General features: G+C 53.2%; 1 protein-coding gene across 1 annotated transcript in view; it reads left to right on the forward strand.

Moving 5' to 3' along the window:
* LOC114102825 (maestro heat-like repeat family member 5) overlaps window positions 1-24,918 on the forward strand; it is a 61,128-nt gene that overhangs the window by 12,307 nt on the left and 23,903 nt on the right. The window contains exons 5-17 of the mRNA XM_071602404.1: window positions 3,685-3,844; window positions 4,587-4,639; window positions 13,447-13,554; window positions 13,831-13,947; window positions 14,475-14,600; window positions 15,572-15,724; window positions 16,265-16,387; window positions 17,072-17,151; window positions 18,134-18,269; window positions 19,015-19,110; window positions 20,066-20,170; window positions 21,397-21,532; window positions 21,811-21,980. Of these exons, the coding sequence (XP_071458505.1) occupies window positions 3,685-3,844; window positions 4,587-4,639; window positions 13,447-13,554; window positions 13,831-13,947; window positions 14,475-14,600; window positions 15,572-15,724; window positions 16,265-16,387; window positions 17,072-17,151; window positions 18,134-18,269; window positions 19,015-19,110; window positions 20,066-20,170; window positions 21,397-21,532; window positions 21,811-21,980 (1,563 nt within the window). The remainder of the gene's footprint in view (window positions 1-3,684; window positions 3,845-4,586; window positions 4,640-13,446; window positions 13,555-13,830; window positions 13,948-14,474; window positions 14,601-15,571; window positions 15,725-16,264; window positions 16,388-17,071; window positions 17,152-18,133; window positions 18,270-19,014; window positions 19,111-20,065; window positions 20,171-21,396; window positions 21,533-21,810; window positions 21,981-24,918) is intronic.

The following is a 24,918-nucleotide window of genomic DNA, read 5'->3' on the forward strand; positions in this document are numbered from 1 at the left end:
GAGCTCATTAGGACAAGCAGACGTCAAAGGCCAGCGCAGAGCCCACCCGGGTGGCCTTCCAACAGGCGCTCTGGCCCCATTCTACAGAAGGACAGGGAGGCTGGAGTGTGGGACTGGCCAGGGGACAGCCTCGTGGGTAGACAGCAGGTGCACCCCAGAGAGCTTGAGAACCGTGGGCGGGGAGGACAGAGGGAAGGACAGAGGGGACCGCGGCAGGTCCACCAGCTCCTTTCTCTGTTTAAACGTGTGTGTGTGCACGTGTGCATGTGTTGTGTGTGTGTGTGTGTGTGTGTGCACGTGTGCATGTGTTGTGTGTGTGTGTGTGTGTGTGTGCACGACCTTGCTCCTGTGGCGTGCTCGGGGTCTGTTTAGACATGTGTGGCTTCTGTCATGATAAAGCGCTGGCAGGGCGGGTGCAGGGAACTGAGCGCACAGGACAGCTCGGGGTCTGGCTTCAGTCTCCCTGGGGGTGGACAGGACCCCTCCTGGGGCAGTGCTGGGCATCATCCTGGGGTCTGCCTTGCCCTGGGACTCCCACTACCCTTTCCATTAGGAGACCCCATTGCTACACCCCACGTCTTCCTCCTTCCCAATTCATTCCCTCCTCTGCCATATATCAAATTTATTTTTCAGGCAAAGATACATTTTTTGGAGGGGAGGGGGGCCTGAGGATTGAGCTCAGGGGCACTCGACCACTGAGCCACACCCCCAGCCCTGTTTTGTATTTTATTTAGAGACAGGTCTCACTGAGTCGCTTAGCACTTTGCTTTTGCTGAAGGTTGGCTTTGAACTCATGATCCTCCTGCCTCAGCCTCCCAAGCTGCTGGGATTATAGGCTGCTTTTTTAAAAAAAAATGCCTTTTATTGTTGTTCTGCTGCCAACTTTTAACATTCATTTTTCACTGTTGCATTGTAATTATACGTGACAGTGGATTCCTCCCACCATGTGCACGTAACATGATTTGAGCAGCCTTGTTCCCCGATTCCTACGCAGAAGACACTCATCTCCAGCTGCTTCCTCCAGAAGAGTGTTTGGGGAGTAAACCGTGAGCTACGAGTTTCCAGAACCCTCTGTGTCCTATGGGGCCCTGGACTCTAGATCGCCGTCCCTTCGTCCTCAGCCCTCTGTTGAGCCATGGAGGCCCAGGCCGTCCTGACGCCCACCCTTCTGTAGGACCTGCCCTCCCCGGGGGCTCACAGCACCCGAGTTCTGGAGTTCCACCAAGGCGCACCTCTCCCTGGGTCCACGCAAGGTTGTGGGCTTGGCTCTCGGCCTCTCCCTCTCCTGGCTTAGCTCTTGGACTTGGAATCTCTCGACTGTCTGCTTCCAGCTCCGAGAATATGATCGCTGTTGCCCTTTTGAAATTCTCCCAAATGTAGTTTTCAATGAGGGTTTTTCTTTTTTTAAGCAAAATCAGATCCAATCCATCCTCTTAAGAAGCCCTCACAACCGTGTGCTTTCAAAGAACTGCAAAGACCTCTCCATTTCCTGAGAGCAGGGAGGGGCCCTTGGACACCTGCTCCTTCAGATGCCACCTAAGGCAGGGTCTCTGCTGCGCCCCCCTCCTCCAGCTGCCGTGCAGGATGCAGATGACAGAATCCCACGGCAGCTGAGAAGGCCGGTGGCCGCCCAGGGCCAGCTCCAGGCACAGGCTGGCTCCTGCCCAAGGGTGGCTCTGTTGGGCCTGGGGCAACCAAGAGCCCACCCTGCAGGCGGAGAGTCCCGGCAGGAGCACAGCCTGGGTTCTGAACTCTTGGTGACGTTACAGGACGTGACATGTCCTGAGCGTGCCCGGGAGTGGGCCTTAGACACAGCGAGGGCTTGGACAGAGGGCCAGTGGGAAGGCAGCACCGGGCAGGCGGCTCCACAGAAGCAAGGCCCTGAGGCAGGGTGGAGGACAGTGTGTTCTGGGACTTAAGGGGACCCAGAGTCCAGAGCCTGGGCACAGAGCTCCCCTCCGTTCCCTGGGCCTCGTTTCTTTCTTTCTTTTTTTATTTGTTCTTTTTGGTTAGACGTGACGGGGAATGGGTTTGACGTACCCTACCTACAGGGCGTACAGCTCCCATTCTTGTGGTCGGACACGGTGTGAGGTTCACATGAACCCAGGAAAGGGGTGTCTCATTCATTCTACTGTCTTTCCCATTCCCATTCCCATTCCCCTCCTTCCCTCCCTTCCCCTTGGCCTGATCCAGTGAACTTCCATTCCTCCTCCCACCCTGCTTATCGTGAGTCACACCCACATATCAGACAGAGTATTCTGCCTTGATTTGGGGATTGGCTTATTTCACTTAGCATGATAGTCTCCAGTTCCACCCATTTACCAGCTAATGCCATTATTTCATTCTTCTTTATGGCTGAGTGATATTCCATTGTGTGTGTATATAGACCACATTTTTTAATATTTATTTTGAGTTGTAGTTGGACACAACTATGTGGTGCTGAGGATGAAACCCAGGGCCTCGCACATGCGAGGCGAGCACTCTACCGCTGAGCCACAACCCCAGCCCCTAGACCACATTTTCTTTATCCATTCATCTGCTGAGGGGCACCTAGGTTAGTTCCATAGCTTAGCTATTGTGAATTGAGCTGCTATAAATATTGATGTGCCTGCAACACTATAGTATGTTGATTTTAAGTCCTTTTCATATATGTTGGGGAGTGGGATAACTGGGTCAAAGAGGTTCTATTCCAAGTTTCTGAGGAATCTCCATACTGCTTTCCAGAGTGGCTGCACCAATTTGCAGTCCCACCAGCAGTGAATGAGTGTGCCTTTCCCCACATCCTCGCCAATGTTCATTGTTACTTGTGTTCTTTAAAACTGCCATTCTGACTGGAGTGAGATGAACTGTCAATGGAGTTTTAATTTGCATTTCTCTAATTGCTAGAGGTGTTGAACACTTTTCACTTTGTTGACCAATCGTATTTCTTCTTCTGTGAAGTGTTCAGTCCCTTAGCCCACGATGGATTGGGTTATCTGGGGTTTGGGTGGTAAGTCTATTGAGTCATTGATATATCCTGGAGATCAATGCTCTATCTGAGGTGAGTGTGGTCAAGATTTTCTCCCCTTCCGTAGGCTCTCTCTTGACATTGTTCGCTATGAAGAACCTTTTTAGTTTGACTCCATCCGTTTACTGATTCTTGATTTTCCTTCTTGTACTTTAGGAGTCTTGTTGAGAGGTCAGTTCCTAAGCCAGAATGATAGAGTTCAGCCTCCTCTTTCCTCTTGCACGCTCAGGGTCTCTAGCCTAATGCCAAGGTCCTTGATCCCACTTTGAGTTTTGTGCAGGGTGGGAGACAGGGGTCTAATTTCACTCTGCTACATATGGATTTCCAGGTCTCCAGCACCGTGTGTTGAAGGCTGTCTTTTCTTTCTCCAGTGTATCTTTGCGGTGCCTCTGTCTCGTATGAGGTAGCCGTACTCATGTGGGTCTGTCCCTGTGTCCTCTGTTCTGCACCACTGGTCTACAGGTCTGTTTTGGTGCCAGCACAGCCGTTTTGGTCACTATAGCTCTGTAGTGTGGCTTAAGCTCTGGTATTGGATGCCCCCTGCTTCACTCTTCTTGCTGAGGATGCTTTCCCTACTCTATCAGCCTCCGTTTTCCATCCCCCAAATGCTGTGTCGAGCAAACCACAGGCGGGAGGTGCCGGGCTCTCTGCCTGCCCTGACTCCCCCTCCCCCCCAGGAGCTTGAAGACATGTACCAGAACGCGGCCAGCGACGTGCTGGTGGCCCTCTGCAGGCACTCGTGGCCGGAGGTGGCCCAGCACCTGGAGACGGAGTTCCTGACAGGTGTCTTCCCGCATCGCAGCATCCTCTATGTGATGGGCACCCTGTCCTCCCATGGTATGTGCTGCCTGCAGGGGGGGGGGCAGGGCCTGGAGGCAGATCTGAGGGGAGGCACACCCACCCTGAGACAGCGAGGCTCATGTGGGTGGCACCAGGCTGCTGTGCCCCAACCCCCAGCAGGTACTGGCGGGAACTGCAGCTGAAGCAGAGGAGTTGGAGGAGAGCTGGCCGTGCAAGGGCCCAGGGGCAGCAGGGAGGAGACAAGAGGCCTCCTAGGACCGGGCCCAGAACCAGGCAGGACTCAGCTTAGCCTGGCCTTGTTCCTCCACCCTGGAACTGGCAAAGGCTGGGAAGGGTCCCTCTGCACCTGAGGGGCCTCCAAAGCAGCCCCTACTCCTGAGGTGGGATTTCCAAATCTCCCATAAGGCTTTCTCACCTCACAAGACTCCCTGAGCCTTATTTCCCCAAACTTGAAGGAACTTCAGCACACCCTAAAGGCCCTACTCAGAGGAGTCCCTCCTGTCACCATTAGACAGCCTGAGGTCCAGAGAAGGACAGGGCCTTGTGAGGCCACACACAAGGGGCCAGGGCCATGATGCCAACCCAGCTCCCTGGACCTGACCAACTCCAGTCTGGCTCGCGGTCCTCCTGGTTGCCTCCCCTTGCCCCGGAGCCAGGCCAGGCAGAGGCAGGACAGTGTCCCCCGACTCAGTGTCTGAGGGCTGGAGGAGCAGGGGCCCCAGGGCCAGCCCTGGCTGTGAGCTCAGACTTGGCTGCAGCCCACCTCCGTCTCCCACAGAGGAGCTTCTGAACCGGGAAGACAGGGCGCGCTGGGAGAACCTGCTGGCCCAGGTAGGCAGGGAGACCGCTGGCCCTGGGCCTCTGTGGGCAGCCAGGCCAGGTGGAGGGTACAGTGGGGAGGGAGGAGGAGGGAGGGGGAGGGAGGAGAGGGGCAGGGAGGGAGCAGGGAGGGGACTTAGCCACAGTGGGGACTGGAGCCTGGGTCTCTGGTCCTGAGGCAGCGCAGGTGTCCACACACAGGCCCTCCACTCTGCCCAGGACCTGGATCCACCATGGCCAGGCACCAGAGAGGACACAGGGGCCAGAGCTGAAAGGGGGAAGCAGACTGGGGTGCGCCATCTCAGGGCAGCCCCATCGGACACACCCCCAAGTTGGAGCTCACAAACCTGAGAGAAGGGACATGGGCCACGGCAGACCTGGGTCACGTTCAACCAATCACAGCTGTGTGGCCCGGTGGCCTCGTCAGCCTCACTGTTCCTGAGTTCACCATCCGTCAATGAGGATAAAAGTCCTGGCTCAAAGGGCCGCCGCCGTGAAGACCGTGGGCGCTGAGCACCATGAAGCCTTTGCCAGGCACCCACAGGGCGAGCCGGGCTCAGCGCTGGTCACGCTGTCACAGCGCTGAACAAGAGTCATTAATGGAACAGACACAGAAATCACTAAGGAAACCGAAGACCTGCACAACGCAATTAACCAAATTGATCTAATTGACATTCCTTTCAAATGCAAATAGAACATTCTGTAGCTCACCACACACTGGCATCTATCAATATTTTCAATAAATTTTAAAGGGCTGAAGTCAAACAGTACTTTCTCTGAGCAAAACATGAATTAGAGGTCAATACTAAAAGGTATCTGGAAAAACTCCAATGCTTGGAAATTAAATGACACAGTTCTAAATAATCCATGGGTCAAAGAAGAAATCACTAGAGAACTAGAAAATATTTTTATTTTAATTGAATGATAATGAAAACACAACATAGAAACATTTGTGAGATATGACAAAAAGCAATGCTGGGAAATTTGTATTTTAATGCCTATATTAGAACAGGAGAAATGTATAAAATTATTTAAATCTTCATTTTAACAAACTATGAAAAAAGAGCAAATTAAACCCAAAAAAAGTAGAAGGAAGAAAATAATAAATACTAAACCATATGTTAAAGAACTAAAAAAGAGACAAACAACAGACAATGAATAAAACCAAAAGTATCATCAAAAGATTAATAAATTAATAAACTGATCAAGTGAAAAATCATACAATGTCAGTTTCAGGAAAAAAATAAGGAACATTACAAATCCTTTAGATATTAAAGGATGATAATGAAATATGATTCCAATAAATCAGACTAAAGATGCAATGAATTCCCTGAAAAACATAAATTACCAAGCTGACACCAGAAGAAATAGAAAATCTGTGTAGTCCTATATGTACTAAATTGGTAGTATAATTTAACACCTTCTGGTTACCAAGCCACATCCATTTTACCTTCCACGCAACATGTCAAACACTGAAGAGTCTTACAAAAGAGAGTCTATTCACCAGGCAAGAGCATGGAGATGGGAGAGCAAGTCTGAAATTCACCTGCCTGATTATAGGGTTTGGGGCTATTTATGGGATGAGGCATAGGGAAAGCAACTGGATCAACTTAACAACTGTCAACACCGTGACCCTCACATCAGCAATGTCAGGTATAGTCAACTAAAAGCAAGTGACTAAGAGCAGGTGAGTCCAGAGGGTCTACTCAAAAGCTAAGAGCAGGTGATTTTTTTCCAGGTCTTCCCTCTGTCTCATTCCCACAAAGAAAACTCCCCGCCCAGACACTTCACTGGTGAATCCTATCAGTAGTTAAGAAAAAAATAATACCAATTCTACACAAATTATTTCAAGAAAATAGAGGGAGAAAGAAGTCTTTCCAAGTCATTTCATGAAGCCAGCAAATCCATGATACTGAAACTAATGACATAAGAAATAAAACTACAGTGCTGCAGTTGTGGAGCACTTGCCTCCCATGTGCAAGGCACTGAGTTCAATCCTCAGCACCACATAAAAATAAATAAATAAATAAAGGTATTGTGCATTAAAAAATAAAAGAAGTAAAACTACAGTTCATTTTCCATGAAGATTGATTCAAAGGCTTTTAACAAAATATTAACATGCTGAATAAAAGGATAACACACCATGATTAAGCAGCGTTTATCTGAGAGACACAAGGTCGACCTATTGTATGAAAAGCAATAAATGTCATTCAACACACCAATAGAATAAACTAGAAAAAGTCTGATCATATTTAATAAAAATTATGAAGAAAAAGCATTTGACAAAATTTTATACTTATTCGTGTTAAAAAGCTCTCAACAAACCATGAGTAAAAAGAAACTTCCCAATTGACAAGGCTTCCGAATCTACAGCAAACACACTTACTGACAAAGACTGACTTTCCTTGCTAAGATCAGGAGAAATAGGGCAAAGATGCCCAGTTTTTCCACATCATCAGTATTGCACTACAATTTCTAATCAATGCAATAAGGTAAGAAAAAGAAGAGAAGTCATACAGATTGCAATTGAAAAAGTAAAACTGTCTTGCTTTCCAGATAACATGGTTGCATACACAGAAAATCTTACAGAATCTAAAATAACTGAAAATTACTTATAATTGAATTTAGCAACATCTCAGGATATAAGATTAACATATAGAAATAAACTGAATTTGTATTTATTTGCAACAAATAATTGGAAAATTGTTTTTTTAAATGGCACATCAGCATGAAAGATATGAAAGACTAAAAGATATATCGGATGAAATATGTACAAGATCTTGACAGTATTACAAAAAGTAAATTTTTAATGGAGATGTATGGTGTTCATGAATAAGAAAATTAAGTAATGCTAGGATATCAAGCCTCCCAAAATTGATATGACAGTCCAAAATTAATTTTTTAAAAGCCAATAAAAGTCCCAGAGGCTTTGGTGCAGAATTAAATATATTTTAAAAGACCATCATCCAGGTCCCTGCAGGGACACTACAAGATTATAGGGTAGAAACTGTAGTACCTTGGATTCCCCACTGCTAGAGAGGAAGACACACAGACAACATGAGAGACAAGGGAAGGAAGAGCCAGAAACAAACCAACTGCTACAATAATGGAGTCCACTGACAGCAGATGAAACGTCAGAGAAGTTCAGAATGTACAGGATTAAAATGATCTGCAAGGAAAGAATGATATAAAAGAGCAAACTCAGGCAGCAACTGACCACTCCAACAAAGAGATAAGAGAGTAAATACAGGTAGAAAAGATTACTTCAAGAAAAAGATAGTCTCTGAAAAAAAAAAACAGATATTCTTGAAATGAAAGAAAGAATAAACCAAATAAAAAAATTCAATAGAAGAAAGCGTCAACAACAGATTAAATCACCTGGAAGACAGAACTTTAGGCAATGAAGACAGAATATATAATCTTGAAAATAAAGTTGACAACAAGTGAAGATGGTGAGAAACCATGAATAGAACTTCCAAGAATTATGGGATAACATCTAAAGACCAAATCTAAGAATTATTAGGATAGAGGAAGTCACAGAGATACAAACCAAAGGAATGAAGAATCTATTCAATGAAATAATATAAAAATTTCCCAAACATGAAGAGTGAATTGGAAAACCAAATACAAGAGGCTCACAGGACACAAATGTACAAAATCACAACAGATCCACCCCAAGGCACATTATAATGAAAATGCCTAGCATACAGAATAAGGATAGAATGTTAAAATCCTCAAGAGAAAAGTTTCAGATCACATAGAGAGGGAGACCAATTCGAATCTCAGATTTCTCAACCCAGACCCTCAAAGTCAAGAGATCCTGGAACAACATAGACCAAGCTCTGACAGAAAATGGATGCCAACCAAGGATCTTATGTCCAGCAAAACTAAGCTTCAGATTTGATGACTAAATAAAACCTTCCATGATAAAGAAAAGTTAAAAGAATTTACAGTTAGAAAGCCTGCACTACAGAGCATTCTCGGGAAAATGTTCCAGGAGGAGGAAATGAAAAACAACAATGAAAATCAGCAAAGGGAGGAACTACTCTAAAGGAAAAGCCAATCAAAGGAGAAACCAAGTGAAGTTAAAAAAAATAAACCAAAATATCCAGAAATACAAACCACGTCTCAATAATAACCCTGAATATTAATGGCCTAAACTCATCAATTTAAAAACATAGACTGGCAGATTGGGTTTTTAAGAAATACCCAACAATATGCTGCCTTCAAGAAACTCATCTCACAGGAAAAGACATCCACAGACTGAAGGTGAAAGGGTGGGTCAAAACATACCACTCACATGGACCGCGGAAGCAAGCAGGGGTTTCCATCCTCATATCAGATAAAGTGAACTTCAAACCAAAGTTAATCAGAGGGATAACGAAGGTCATTTCATACTGCTTAAGGGAATCATCACAAGACATAACAATCGTAAATATCTATGCCCCAAACAATGGAGCATCTACGTATATCAAACAAACCCTTCTCAATTTCAAGAAGCAAATAGACCACAACACAATAATAATGAGTGACTCACACTGGATAGACTTCCAAACAAAAACTAAACAAACTTTGGAACTCAATAATTCAACCAGTGATTTAGACTTAACAGACATATATAGAGTATTTCATCCATCATTAAGTGAATACACTTTCTTCTCAGCAGCACATGGATCCTTCTCTAAAATAGACCATATATTATGCACAAAGCAACTATCTGCAAATATAAAAAAACAGAGATACTACCCTGTGTTATCAGATCATAATGGAATGAAATTAGAAATCAATAATAAAATAAAAGAATAGAAGCTATTCCAACACCTGGAAAATAAATAATATGCTATTGAATGAGCAATAGATAGCAGAAGATATCAGGGGAGGCAATAAATATAATCTATAGGTTAAATTTTTACATGGAAATTTCAAAGGACCTAAAGTAGTTAAAATAATCCTTTTATATAAAACAAAGTTGAAAGAATTCCACAACTTGATTTTGAGATTTTTGTAAAAGTCTAAAACCATAGTAAAAGATCATTGGCTCTAAGGCACAGAAAACAGAAAGATGAGGCACTGGCTCTGGTGAAACAAATAAATAATTAGAAAATCCCTCATAAAACCACACTCACATACTCTAATGATTTTTAAAGCTGCCAAAGCAATTCAACCAGGAAAGGAAAGTCTTTTGAACAAGGTTCATGAACAACTATCTGTTTCTGAGGGGAAAATGAACTTTATTGTCTACCTTAAACCACTTTCAAAAATTAATTGGGAGGCTGGGACTGTGGCTCGGCAGCAGAGCGCTCCCCCAGCTCGTACAAGGCCCTGGGTTGATCCTCAGTATCACATAAAAATAGATTAAATAAAGGTATGTGTCCAACTACAATAAAAAATAAATATTCTTTAAAAATTAATTGGAACCAAGATCTAAATGTAAAGCCAAAACTTAAAAAGCACCTAGAAGAAAACACAGGATAAACTTGCCAACTTGGACTAGGTAACTATTTCTTGGGACTCATAAGGCAATAATATAAAGAATTGACAAGTTGGATTCCATTACCATGGAAACGTCTGCTTATCCAAAACAGAGAAAGAGGGGCCGCAGACATGGAGGAAGTACGCACAGACCCCGTCCATCCGTCAAGGGACTGTGCACAGAGTGAGAAAGCGCTCCCACAGCTCAGCGGGAACACTGAGCTGCTCTGCTCTCTCAGTGAACAAGATGCAGACGGGTGCTTCCCGCAGGAAACCATGGAATGGCCCTGAGCAAAGGAAAGATGACCACAGTGTGGTCCCCGGGGAGCTGGAGAGTTGCCATCACATGGCCCTTGAGAGTTCAAACAAAAACGTGAGGGCACCCAACGTTGGCAAGAACAGGGAGGCGGGAACCCTGCCCGTGGGACTGTCATGGTGCTGTCTCTTTGGGAACCTGACAGCTGTCACTCAGCAATTCCGCTTGTAGGGATTGTACCCAAGAGACGCAGAGGCTTGTGCACACAGGCTCCCTCCTCCTAGGAAGTCCCCACCAGCCTCATTCTGGGCAGGCTTTAACCCAGCTACCTGGGAGGCAGAGCATTTCCCCGGGGAGGGGCGGGGGGATGCTGAGAATTGAACCAGAATCGAAACATCCCTTTTCCAGAAAGAGGAGGCCCCTCTGCAGTGGGGTCGGTCAGAAACCTTGGGAGTGACAGGGGTGATGGGGATTCCTAGGAAGGGCGTGAGTGAGCTCTCTGGGGTGAAAGCACCCACCCCACATCTTGATGGTGTGTGGATGACGTGGGTCTCTGCTCAGATCCTTGAGCTGTGCGCTGAAGACCTGTGCATCTCACTGTAAGTTAGAAATGGCTTGATTTTCAAATACTTAAAAATTTTGAAAATCAAAATGCTTGGAAACAGATATATTTCAAAATTCAGAACATTTCAGATTTTTTTAAAAATAAAACAAAATGATGTCCATCCTGTATATTCCTCAGACATCTAGAAGAAGGGTCTGGAGCAGGTGCAGAACCAAATGCAGTGATAACTCTTCACGTAGATACCAAATACTCACAGTAACTCCCATGGATCGTGCTGCATCCGTTTGGGTCAATTTTTGCTACCCAATGAGGTCACTGCAGAGCTCTGGGGTGGGCTTTTGTTTTCTGAGTTTCAGGACCTGGGGGGCTGGTACTTACAGCAATAGACATACAGAAAGGGGGTTGACAGGAGCCCCTGGCACTTCTGGGCTATCTGAGGACTTCCCAGTGGGCAGAGTCTCATAAGGATCCCGCAGTCACCTGTCCTACAGGTGGAGAGCCACTGTTTCATGTATCAATGTGAACAAAAGACCTGACAGAGCAACATGGACGAGGGAAATTTATTTTGGCTCCTGGTTTCAGGGGTTCGGTCCATGGTCAGCTGACGCCATTGCTTGAGACCTGAGGTGAAGCAGCACATCAGGGTGGAGAGGCCTGGTAGAGGGAAGAAGCTCAGAACACGGCCACCAGGAAGCAGAGAGAGAGAGGGAGAGAGAGAGGGAGAGCTCTGCTCACCAGGGGTGAAATACAACCCGCGTCGGGGACCTGCTGCCTCCAGCTGCCACCCAGCTAATCCAAGTCGTTGATTAACCCGTGGTTATGTCACAGCTGCCTTAACCTAATCATTTCCCGTCTGGACTTTCTGGAATTGTCTCACACGTGAGCTTTTGGGGACACCTCATACCTCAACCATAACAGCCACCCAGGGTCTGCTGCACCCCTGCATCAGCAAGTAAGCCAGAAGTGGAGCACAGACTCTACCCTAAGTGGGGAGCAGTCTCCATTTCAGGGACCCAAGGATCTGCACCAGGGAGGGCTGAGGAGATCTCCCCTGCAGGGGGCACTCTAAGCTTGTCTTCTGCCCAACAAGACGTTTCTCCATGGTAAATTATTTCTTCAGGATAAATTCCTAAAACTAGACTTAACTGGGGGAAAATGCGTGATATTTTAAGCTTTGATTGATGTTGACATTAATATTTCCAAAACCTTAAAAAAAAATCTGCAGATCTAACCACCTTCCCACTAAAGACACTTCCACGAGGTTAGTCTTGCCAACCTTGAGGTTAGTCCTAAGAGCTGTGAGCTGTCGCTCCTGTGGCCTCTCGATGGAATGCAGAGACTCTGGTCAGCACAAGACCCAAGAGGCCTCACCAGCTCTGCAGTCCGCAGCCTCACAGAAGGGCAAGGGCGCTCCCTACAATAAAGAAAAGAATGTAGCAGACACGTAAACCAGGCATGCCGCTGCTGACCACCCCTCCCAGCATCAGGGCCAGTTCCACTGTCATCGCCACAAACACGTGAGCAAAGATGTGAGGATGGCCACAGCGTCACTCAGCAACAGGAACCTTCCAGCCCATGACAACCTAGGGGACAGGGTCCTGTGTGGTCCCTCACTGACATCATGCAGCATGTGACTTGCTCGGGTTTCACTTTCCGTCAACCTTGGCCACCACGGTGCGCATCTTAACAGCCACTCCCTAAATCTGAGCAAAGCTGGGTTTGTGGACCTTCATCCTGCGTCTTCTCCTCAGTCTCAAGCGGATGGCTTGCCTTTGCTTGTGGGTTGATAAAGTGCCATTTCTTACTACTGACATCTGCCCCCGGCAACAGATGACAGCAAAAGAAACAGTCTTTCTGCTTCAGTTGTAACGGTGTTCCTTAACACGCCTCCTTCAGTGTTGACCATCGCACTCCTCAGTCTTTTAAGATCTGGGGTTTGAAATTATGCAAGGGAGGGGTGCCTCCCTGACCAGGAGAATCTGGGCGCGGGGGGACCCTGGACTTGCTGAGTCCCAGAACGTGGGAATGTCAGAAATGGACAGATCTTCTGCCTCCACCTTATGAAGCCGTGTGACCTGGGCTCCCTGAGTCCTGCGTCCACTCACCCACTTGATCTCTTGCTGACCAGAGTGCACGTGAGAGCATGTTCCATGTGCCAGGCACTTCCAGGCCCTGGGACACAGTGTGTCCTGCCCCTGCAGAGGGGCGTCCTCAGCCCACATGAGCATCTGTCATGGTGAGACGGGCCAGAGCCGGATTCGGGACCACACCCTGCAGCCCTCCCCTGCCCCCCGGGCTTCTGATTTTCCTGCCTCGACCTGAACACATCCAGGGGCGTCCTGAGGAATGTCCCCCACCCCTGAGTGCTATCAAACAAAAGAGTGGTCTGGAGACCCAGAGGAGGGAGGCACCAAGGGCACGGGTTTCAGAACTCAGGACTGCCTGGGGCTAGGCGGGCTGGTAGAGGCCCCAGCTCTGGGAGTGGAGGGAAGGACAATCTAGCCTACCCACCCTGTCTGCTCACAGGTGGCTGCCAAGTCCATCCCGTTCCTGAACACAGACATGTGGTCCAGGGAGCTGCTATCGGCCCTCACCACGCCCAGCCGTACCCAGCAGGAAGAGTTACCAGAGAAGGTGGGCCCTGCTCCCGGTAGCCCCCACCCCACCCCACCCCCCACACGCACTGTCCACAGGACACACAGGTCCTGGGAGGAAACTGGTGGACCCAGAGGAAGCGGGTGGGTCTGGGCAGCAGGACTAGAAGCCCATCCTGCTGCAGGCCAGCGGGGCAGCTAGCCCCAGGCTGTTGGTGAGGGCTCTGAGGGCCCAGGGGCAGGTCAGGGAGGCTGCTGAGGATGAGGCAGTCGGCCAGGAGGGTCCAGCCGCGGACAGGATGCTCCCTCTCCTCAGACCTTCCTGTTCACCTTCTACGGGATGGTCCTCCAGGCAGAGGAGGAGAGCACCACGGTCAGGGCACACCTGCGGTCCCTCCTGGAAACCTCCCACCAGTGGTCCAAGCAGAGGGAGGTGAGGACCCAGTCCACTCTGTCCCCACAACTGGCCACACACTGGTGTCGGCCCCCATCCTGGCTGAGCCATCTCCCTGCTGAAACCCCGACCTTGGTTTCACACTGGACTCTGATCCTGCTCACAGCTTGGGCCCTGGCCATGCACTGAGCCCTGGACCCTGATGACAGGCTGAACCCTGGCCACAGGCCCAGTCCTGGCTCACCCCGGACCTTGCCCACAGCTGGGGTCCTCCTGCTCCACCCCACACATCTGTCTCTTCATTCCCACCCCTGATCAGGCCTACTTAGAGCTGGTGGGAGAGATGACCAGTCTCCAGGGCCCCCCTCTGCCTCCTGCCTCCCTTCATCCACCTGCCAGACCCCGTAAGAGATGTCCCCAGGGGTCAGGCCGAGTCACATGTCCTGAAGAGCGGGCAGCTGGGAACTAGATGCCCTAGGATCTCGGCTGAGTGCCCCCATCCCGTTCCGGTGAGTGGGCTGGGTGTGGGGCCAGGTCCAGCCTACAACATTGGGTCCCCCACACAGGGCATTGCACTCACAGTGGGGCTGGCCGCCAGCCGCCACCTGAATGACGTCTGGGCCATCCTGGACCAGTTCAGGCAGAGTGGGCCCATCAAGTGGAGCCTGCACAGCTTCTCCCTGAAGGTACCTGCTCGGGCCTCAGCACAGGGCTGGTCCTGGGCCTCCATCCTCCATGAAGACCAGAGCCTCCGAGCAGGGACTTCCGGGGCACGGCAGGGCCAGGAGCACGGGCTCTGGGTCACACAGCCTGCCTCCAGTCCCACCTGCAGCATGGCCCCCTGTGCCTCAGCTTCCTCCTAAATACTGACCCCGACCTGGCCTGGGGCTGAGGTGAGCTGAGGCACCCACAGCACGGCTGGAGCAGTGTCATGCGCAGCCGGGGACAGCGCTGCCAGCTTGAGGTCGGCCCTCAGGCATGTGACCATCCTAAGGGAGACAGGCCAGGGGCAGCCAGGAAGGTGGACGCAGCACACCATGTGACCAGGGCAGCCCTGGCCACAAGGAGGGAAGGGGTTCTCTGCCTACCCTTCGGGTCTGCTCAGTTGTCCAGATGCCCAGTGAGGGCCAGGACGCCCTGGGGTCCCACAGCTGGCAAGTGGCACAGCAGGGCCTGGAGCCTGTGTCTCCAGCCCTCAGAGGTGCCTCGTCACTAAGGGCAACACCTCCACCAGGGTACTCAGGTGACACCCGGGGGGGGGGGTCTCACCCAGAGGGAGCAGCCCTGTGCCTTCCCAGCTCTCTGTCAGGCACACCCTCCCAGGCCCCCACAGCCCAAGGGGGTACAGGTGCTAGGCACTGCCCTGTCCAGCAGAAAGAGGGGCCAGGCCCTGGGCTCCTGGGGAAGGGGCCACCACAGAGGGGGAAGGTGGAGGCCTGGACACTGGCCATTTCCTACAGCGCTGAACAAGCCTGCGCACAGCCCTGGGTGGCCCACAGGGTCGCTCAGCCCCTCGAGGGGCAATTCTATGCTCCCTGGTTTCCTAAGATATGCACAAGCCCACCACCCTGGGACACCTGCCCCCCAGCAGCCTATGGGGCAGGGTCCTTCCTCTCAGCACCTGCCCTGGTGCCTGAGCACCATCCCTGCCCCCACGTGCCAGGGCCCGACCTCGGAGGACCTGCGCTGGAAGTGGGCCAGCAGCACCATCCTCCTCGCCTATGGCCAGGTGGCGGCCAGTGCCAAGGCCCACATTCTCCCGTGGGTGGACAACATCTTGTCCAGGATGATATTCTACTTCCGCTACAGCTCCTGGGTAGGGGCAGGGCTGCTCGCTGGAACTTCCCGGCCCCTACTGCACCCTCAGCACAGTCACAGAGCCCAGGGATCCTGGCATCCACAGGGCGGGCAGCCACCTCCCCACTCCCACCAGGCCCTGCCCCTGGCTGCCCCCAGCTCCTTCTCCACTGTCCTCCAGGCTCTGGGGAGGACCCCACCTCACTCTCCGGGTTACTTTGGTGGGCGGGGCTACGGAGAGGCTGACTCTTCCTCTGCACCAGCAGCCTGCAACCAGGCGGCACTGCCCAGCACCCACTGGGTGCCCGCCATGCCCCAGAACCTCCCACAGGCTGTGGCCTAGTTTAAGTGTTGTCGCCTCGTTTGCATTTTTTAAACAAAACCACAGCCCCCTCCTAGAGACATCCCCAGGTGGCTCCCAGCTGGTGCTCTCTGCTGCACCCTATCAGCAAGGACCCCACTGCCCCTAAGACATCAGCCTCACCCCTTGCTGGCTCCCATGCACTCCGGGGCCCTCTTCCTGACCGGTGCCCCTTGTCCTGGGCCTGGCCCCATGCAGGACGAGACCCTGAAGCAGAGCTTCCTCACTGCCAACCTGATGCTGATGGGGGCCATCAGCCGGAATGAGGGTGCCCACAGCTACGAGTTCTCGCAGATCTCCGAGCTGCTCGAGGGTCTGATGGTGCGTACCAGGCCCCGGCGGAGGCTGCTCCTAGACCAGGCCTTCTTGGTGGCCGCTGCTGGAGGAGCGGGGTGGGTCTCCAGAGCACTTCAAGCCCCACACAGGCTCTCACACCTGGAAATGCTCCTGTCCCCCGTCACCTGGCTGTTACAGAGACCTGGAAGTGATGCCACCAAGGCCCAATAAGGCCAGCCCCATCCATTCTGCAGTGCTGGCCCGCCTGGGGCCAGACCAGGCGCTAGGGATCGGGCCTCACAGGAGGCCAGGGCAGCAGAGGAAGGGCACAGGTGACTGACGGGGCAAGAACAGCCCAGCTCCTCACTGCTGCTGGGTGCAGACAGCGAGCTTTGCCCACCTACTTCACAGGTGACACAGGTGGCACTGCTCTGTCACCGGTTCAGCCCCTCCCCCACGAGGCACCTGACTCCCCACGCCCCTCTGGAGTGCCTCTGGAGACTGGCCTCAGGTCAGGCAGCTGTATCTGGCCTGATCCAGATCTGACCTGCCAGGCCCCAGGCTATGCTATGGCTCTCCCAACAGGGCCCAAGCCACAGAGGACCCTCCGGGTGGGTGAGGGCCAGGGTCACGGGACACAGGCACCAAGGCATGGAGGCCGAGCAGGGACCTGGTATCAAAGGCGGGCAGGCAGAGCCTGAGCGCGGGCCCTGGCCTGGGGACTTGCAGGTCTTGATGGAGAAGGAGCCCCGGGACGCGCTGTGCACGGAGAGCAGGCCGCAGGCCCTCCACATCATCAGCAGCCTCTGGTAGGCCCCCAGCCGCAGCCCTCCCCACAGCAGCCCCCGCCTGGCTTGACGTTGGCAGGCCTGGGCCTAAGCCCTGCATGGAGGGGCAGCCCACGCAGGCTGCAGCATCTGGACACAGCCTCTCCCTGGGGGAGCTGACCCCCCAGATGCTCACAGTCACAGCTGTGACTGGCAAGACCCCAGGGTGGGTAGGGTCCAGAAAGCAAAGAGGCACACGTGGAAACAGCCTACACCTCCGTCAACCCCAGGAGAGGGTCAAGGCAGACTCCAGGGGCTTGGAGTCCAGGCCACAAGACAGAGCCCCACTGAGGGCCCCACCCACAGACCAGTGAGGGTACACCTGGTGTCCCTGTCCTAGCTGGGTGGGGATGCCTAGGAGTGGGACCCAGGGAATCCAGAGCTGCCTGCTCTGGGGCTGCAGAGTACAGGCAGGCGGCAGGCGACCCGGACAGCCCAGGGAGAGGGCAGGAGGAGCTGGTGGACGTCCACTGTGAGACTGGTTCAGCCCCTCCCCCGCGAGGCACCTGACTCCCCACGCCCCTGTGCCCAGGCCTCCTAGAAGCATGAGACCCTCCTGCGCTCTTCAGGCACATCCTGGGCTCTGGGGACGCAGGGAGTGTCCCTGTTCTCCAAGAGCATATAATTGGGGAGGGACTGTCAGTACCCAGACCACAGGTGTCTCTGATGAAGTGCGGGGGCCTGCAGCAGGGAAGTGAGACAGGGAGGGGTCACGATCCTCGCGGGCTGAGGCTGTGTTGGGATGCCCCGGGAGGGGCCTGAGCCAAGCCCCTGCAGGGTGAGAGTGAGCCCTGCACACCCTTGGCTGCCAGGACAGCCAGTGCAAAGGCCCTGCGGGTGGCACACACCTAAGTTGTCAGAGGGCCAGCAAGGGCACCAGAGCGGCAGGGTGCGCACGAGTCTGCAAGAGGCGGAAAGCTAAAAGGTCTGCAGTGTCGGGCTCTTGCCCTCTGTCTTCCAACAGCAAGCTGAGGCCACCCATGGACACGAACAGGAAATCACGGCTCCTCTCCACCTGCCTCCGCAGTGTGTTCGCTCTGCCGCTTCTGGACGCCCTGGAGAAGCACACCTGCCTCTTTCTGGAGCCACCCAACATCCAGGTGAGGCCCCCGCAAGGGCATGCCCAGCAAGGGGGCTGGGCAGGAGGGTCCTGACCACCACCAGGCAGGGCCGGGGACCCTGGCAGTCTCCTAACTGCACCACTTTCCCACCTGTGAAGTGGGGTGATAAGAGTAGAACGGGTGGTCTTCAACCCAAGTGACTGAAATGAGATACTGGATGCGTGTGGCTGTGCAGTAGCCTGTGAGCAGGGATATGAGCAGCTTCCCTGCTGATCCTCAGCGCGAGCATGGGGGAGGCTGGCTACCCCAGCACTGACCACACTGCAGGGCCCTGTGGCTGGCTCCACGGCAGAGTTAGGCTTCTTTACTCTCTGAGCTCCCCAGCAGCCCAAGGGGGGAGAGTTGCCTCTCTCTAAAGGATGAGTTTCCCAGCCTTGCAGGAGCCCAAGAATCCCAACTCGGCCACTAAGGCCTGCAACCCCTGGAGCCACCTTCCCCAGGGACAGGCTCAGTCTCACCACGTAGCCACTTAGCCTGGCCCTGCCCCCTCAGGCCTCACCCAGCCCACTGCTGCCCAGCCAGGCTGAAGGAGGGGCTCCGGGACTGTGCTCAGCACCTGGCCCACTCACCGCTCCTTCCTAGGTTCTGTTAAATAATAGAAGCTGTCCCTGCAGAGGGACTCTGGGCATCGCTCATGGCCGCCACCAGGCCTGGGGCTGTGCAGGCAATAGGACCCCCAGGGGCGGGCAGACCTGGGACCTCCACCCCTCCCCCACACGGGCAGACCCTGTACAGCCAGACCACAGAGGCGCTGGACTGCATGCTGCAGAGCTTCATCACCCAGAGCCCCACGGCCAAAGAGCTGCACTTTCTACTGTCGGTGAGGCTGGCTGGGCAGCGGGGGAGTGGGGGGAATGTCCTCAGACCTGGGCTTGGAGGCCCCAGGAGGGCGGCTCAGAGGAAGCAGGGCCTGGATGGGGGGGGTCTTCCCACACTAGGCATCACAGTGGAGGGGAGGGAGGGGCAGCAGGTGGAGCCCGGGGTGAGGTCTGGTGCGGAAGTGCACCCCCAGGGCCCTTCCCCTGCAGCAGTGACCCCGGCCTCAGCCTGTGGCTCTCACCTTGGCTTGCCCTCCAGGAGTCCTGCCGGGTCAGGAGGGAGACCATCACGGGGCAGTGACCACCCAGGCATAGGGGCTGGCCAGACAGTCAGAGGTCAGGGCCAGTGGGCCCTCATCAACTTCTGGCTTGGGCAAGGAGCTGGGCTGAGGTGAAGCAGGGTCTGGGGGCCTGGGAACACAGGTAGAAGTCAGGAGTGGGAGGTGGGCAGGAGCAAGTGCCACCTGCCTGGCAAGTAGCCTGACAGCCCCCTGGGTGTTCCAGAGGGGCCGTGGCTGCCAGCACCGGAAGTCATAAAGGCTCCCCAGGCTCCAAACACAGAGTGTCCTCACCCTCCTCAGAACCCCAACTCAGGGAGCGCACTGCGCCCCACAGACAGGCTGAGGTGGCTAGCCCAGCCCAGCCCAGCCGCAGCCTGGCCAAGATGCCTAGCGCCCTGTGACCCCGGGTCTAGAAAGGGCTTAGGGCACATGGCAGGTTAAGAAACCGGAGCCCCAGAGGGCTTCCTATGGGAGAAAATGGCCACGCCCGTGGCAGGACTCCTGGGAACAGAAGGACTGGGCAGCTGTACGGCTGGTGGCCTGGGAAAGACAGAACCAGCCAGCGAAGCCCAGGAGCCTAGCCGAGGGCGGGGCTGGGGGCGGGGCCCGAGCCAGTGGTGGGCGGGGCCTCACTTCCCCGGGCTGCAGATGGCCCCCGACCCCGCCCATCCTGCAGCACCTGTACGTCTGGCTGGCATCGGAGAAGGCGCATGAGCGGCAGCGGGCTGTGCACAGTTGTGTGACTCTCCTCAAATTCCTGAACCACAAACGCTGCCTAGATGTGAGTACCGGGCCCCAGATGCCCTCTGCAGCGGGGCTTCTTGCCCCGGAGCCCAGGGACCCTGCAGCCTGCAGGGGAGCTCTGGCGGAGCTCAAGGGCCTGTGTCCACACCTCCAGGCCAGAGCGTATACTTCAGCCCCCTGCAACCCCCACAGGGCTCCATGGCAGCCCAGGTAATGTCCCCTTTACAGAGTGTCCTCACCCTCTTCAGAACTTGAAGAAACAGGCTGGGGGAAAAGGACCCTGGTCAAGGTCTCTCTGCTGGGCTCTGAACCAGGAGGACACTGCCCCTGACCCAGGAGGCTGCTCTAGCCATGCAGTTTGTGGCCTGGGGCAGTGTTTCTCTTCCCCTGGCCTCTGCATCTCACCTGTAAAATGAGTGGAAATGGCTCCTCCTTGAGAGGTGTGGTGGGAGTCAGGTGAGCTGTAGGTTGTGAACAGGCTCTGAACCCAAGCCTGCACCTGGTGGGGGCCCAGGGGTGCAGCGTGGAACACCCCTTCCCACTGCCTGCATCCAGTGGGCCTCCCCTGCGCCATGGCCCCTGAGGTCCTGGGCTGTGGGAACCTGGCTCACTGCAGCCGCCGGAGCTTCTGCCTGTTCCAGCCAGTCACCATTAACTACAGGAGGCTGGGGACCGCCCCAGGGCAGGGAGGCGCAGGACTGCAGAGGGCAGGGTCGTGCCACCAAGGAAAGGTCATTGCAGTCCTAGAGGGATTTAAAGTGGCTTCAGTTTGCTCAAAACCCACGTCCACACCACAGGACTGGGACCAGGGTAAGGCAGGTGAGGGGTGATGGCCTCAGGCCCTACAGGAGTGCCAGGAACTCCACAATCAAGATTAACCCTGCTTTAATGTGATTAGTGGGCCCCGTGATTGATGTGACCGTGGCCCATAGGCTGGCCACCTGTTTTCATCAATGAAGTTTTACTGGAACCAGGGCCAGGATTGGGGTCAGGTAGGGTTAGATCCTGTTTTTACTTAAGGTTGTCACACTTTTTTGTTTGTGTTCATTTTGATTTCTTTACTATCGTGTTGACAGTAACATCATCTCTCTTGATTGCTAAGTCTTCTGGCAGCCTTTTATTTCGCCCACTCCCTAGCCTGGCCCGGCCACACAATCTGAAGGGATCCTTCCGACCCTTCGGCTGGGCTGGGTGCATGCATGGCCGCCTGGGGACTCTGTGGGTAGGTTCTGCCTTCAGTGGTCCCCTGCACTCTCAACACAGCCAAAGGAGAGCCTCAAACACATCGGGCAGCTAGTGGGCATGCTGGGGATTCTGTGCCAGGACCCGGATAGGGCCATCCAGCGCTCCAGCCTGGAAGGGGTGGGCCATCTCTACCAGCTCCTGATGCGCCAAAAAGGTGAGCCTATGCGGGCCACCATTGGCACACCTGTCCCACCCCAACCACGGGCTCGGGTGGACTCACACCAGTACCTTGAACTTCTCTCCCTAAATCTACCCCCAAACCCAACCCTGATCTCAGCCATAACCCTAGAATGGCCTTGCCCCAACTTCCAAGCCCAGGCCACAGGCCTGACCCATTTACAGATAATGACCCCATCCTAACTGCCCCCATCACAACCTAGGCCTGGGCCCACCTCTGCACTGCCTCACCTTGCTCTGTCTCCGTCTGGCCAGCAGGAGAAACTTTTCAGGTGGAGTCACTGACCTCCAAGGAGTTCTCCCAGCCTGGTGCAGAGGGAGCCCCCCTCTGGAGCAGTGAACAGAAAGCCACTTCCCCGGACCCCCAGGAGCTGGCATCCCCAACGGACAGCATCTTCCACCTGGAAAGCTCCCAAGCCCTCAAGGTCAGAGCCCTAGAGTCTGGGCAGGTTGCTCAGCGCAGGGGCATAGCAGAGCAGGCCACAGCGTATGATGGGAGTGGGACCCTGTCTCCTGTGGTGCTGGAGTGGAGCCCGCAGCACGGCACCTACCATAGAAGGTTTCGGGGCATTGCCGTCCCTTCTCAGACTCCAGACACCTTCCCTGGTCTGTTCAAATGTTCCCTCACTTCACTATTTGAACAGTCCTGTCCTCACACAGTCCAGTGTGAGCAGGGTGCCGGCATTGCCTGGGCAGGGCCAGGTTCACGGAGCCTCACAGGTCCATCCAGGAAGGCTGAGCTGGTGGCTTGTCCATGTTGGGGTTGAACCCTGCTAACAAAGACCTCTGGAACTGCCTCCCTCGTCAGCCCTGTTAGACCTGAGCCCTTTAGGTCAAAGGTGGCATCTCACTGAGGCTTGCGGTAGGGCTGGCCTCTAGAAAACACCACCAGGGAGTCTGTCCAGCTAGAACCAGATGGAGAAGGGGTGCACAGGGCTCTCGGCACCACAGCAGGGCTTAGTCAGAACTGGTGCTCTCAGCAGCTGTAGTGAGCTGAGCGCTGAGGCCCATTGTTTTAGTACAAAAATCTAAAGACCTGGGGCTAATATGTTAAGTGTCCACGCCCTGAGTGGGAAAAACCTGGCTTGGCTACAGTTTTATACCAGAGAACCTGAGCTGGGACAAAGGCAGGGCAAGGAGGGTGGAGTCCCACTGGTTGTCCTCCATCACCATCACCATCACCACCATCACCACCATCTATCATCATCTCCATCACCACCATCACTATCATCACCATCATCACCATCACCACCAACAACATCACCATCACCATCATCACCATCATCACCATCACCACCAACAACATCACCACCATCATCACCATCACCATCACCACCACTATCACCAACATAATCATCACCACCATCACCATCACCACCATTACCACCATTATCATCACCATCATCACCATCACTGCCACCATCACATTCATCACCATCACCACCATCACCATCATAACCATCATCACCATCACCATCATCACCATCATCACCACCATCACCATCTCACCATCACCATCACCACCATCACCATCACCATCACCATCACCATCATCACCATCACCACCATCACCACCATTACCACCATCACCATCATAACCATCATCACCATCACCATCATCACCATCACCACCATCACCATCACCATCATCACCATCATCACCATCACCACCATCACCACCATCACCATCATCACCACCATCACCATCTCACCATCACCATCACCACCATCACCATCACCATCACCATCATCACCATCATCACCATCACCACCATCATCACCATCACCACCATCACCACCATCACCATCATCACCACCATCACCATCTCACCATCACCATCACCACCATCACCATCACCATCACCATCATCACCATCACCACCATCACCACCATTACCACCATCACCATCATAACCATCATCACCATCACCATCACCACCATCACCACCATCACCACCACTATCACCAGGCCAACAGAGAATGTAACTGAGCCACTAAGAGCATAGTGTTCAAGACCTGGAGAAGGACAGACTGCTCCATGCTGCTTGGTACCTTCACACAGAATGTGGGTGTCCAAGTCTGGTTCTCCCTGGACAAAAGGCAGAGCAGGAAGAGGGGCAAATATGGAAGGGTTTACTAATCATAGGATAGCAGATCTAGGAAGGTTCAGCTGGAGAACAGATACTCTGGGCCTAGGTTCTCATGTGACCCTGATTACTCTTGTGACCTTGGATATATCATGCCTTTGTCATCATCACTATCATCATCACCATCATCACTACGATAATCGTCATCATCACTACCATCACCATCGTTGCTATCTTTACCATCATCCCATGATCATTACCACTGTCATCACCATCACCATCATCATTGCCATCACCACCATCATCACCACCATCACTATCACCACCACCACCATTACTATGACCCCACACCATCCTCGTCACTACCACGACTACCTCTGCCCTCACTGTACCTCCCTGAGTAAAAGCAGGATACCTAAAGTCTTTGTCAACCCTGAGGTGTATATTCTAGGATTCTCAGAGTCAAATCACCATTCCAACCTGACCTTTTGGGAGACTGGACATGTTCAACATCTGTGCTGTCCAAGGCAGTCGCTGGCCTGTAAAGCTAGTGAGCACTTGAAATGTGTCTGGTGCTTCTAAGGAACTGAACTTTAATTTTATTAGATAGATTCAAATAGTCCATGGGTGACTGGTGGCTACTATGTTGAGCAGCAATGTTCTAAAGCATTCTAGAAGGTTCTGCCTGTGCAGTGCCCTGGCCCAACTCCACCCTCCAGGAGGCTATGGTGCAAGGGTCATACTCACCACCTTGCATCCCCTAGTGCCCTTCCTCCCTCTGGGCAGCTGTCATGGTCAGCTTGCAGAGGTAAGCCCCTCCCTAGACCTCGAGGGTCTCTGGGAGAATACTCGTGGCCAGCAGAGCTGAGGTCTTAGGGAGGCCCTACATGGGCTTGGCCTGGCCCTACCCAGGCTGACCCCACCATCGCCACCCTGTCCTGTGGCTGAGGGTGGGCCCTACACCTCTCTAGGCCTGGGACTTGGTCCAGGTGATCTCAAAGACCCTGCACACTCTGAAGTTCAGTGTCTCTTGAGAACTGGAGCCTGGCCATGGAGAGCTCCCCTCCGGGCTGAGGCCAGCAGATGAGGGTGCCCTAGGAGGCAAGGACAGGCAGAGGAGAGGAGGAGACCTGCTGTCCTTTGCTGTGCTCTGGGTTGTAGTTTGTGCAGGGAGATGTGACAGCAGTTAACTGCAAATGCCTGGTGGGGGGCACGTGGAGGAGTGGGTGTTTGGAGACCCAGGGAGCCTGGGCAAAGGACAGGGTAGACGCAGAGG

Source organism: Marmota flaviventris, chromosome 15 (assembly GCF_047511675.1).
Source record: "Marmota flaviventris isolate mMarFla1 chromosome 15, mMarFla1.hap1, whole genome shotgun sequence".
NCBI lineage: Eukaryota > Metazoa > Chordata > Mammalia > Rodentia > Sciuridae > Marmota > Marmota flaviventris.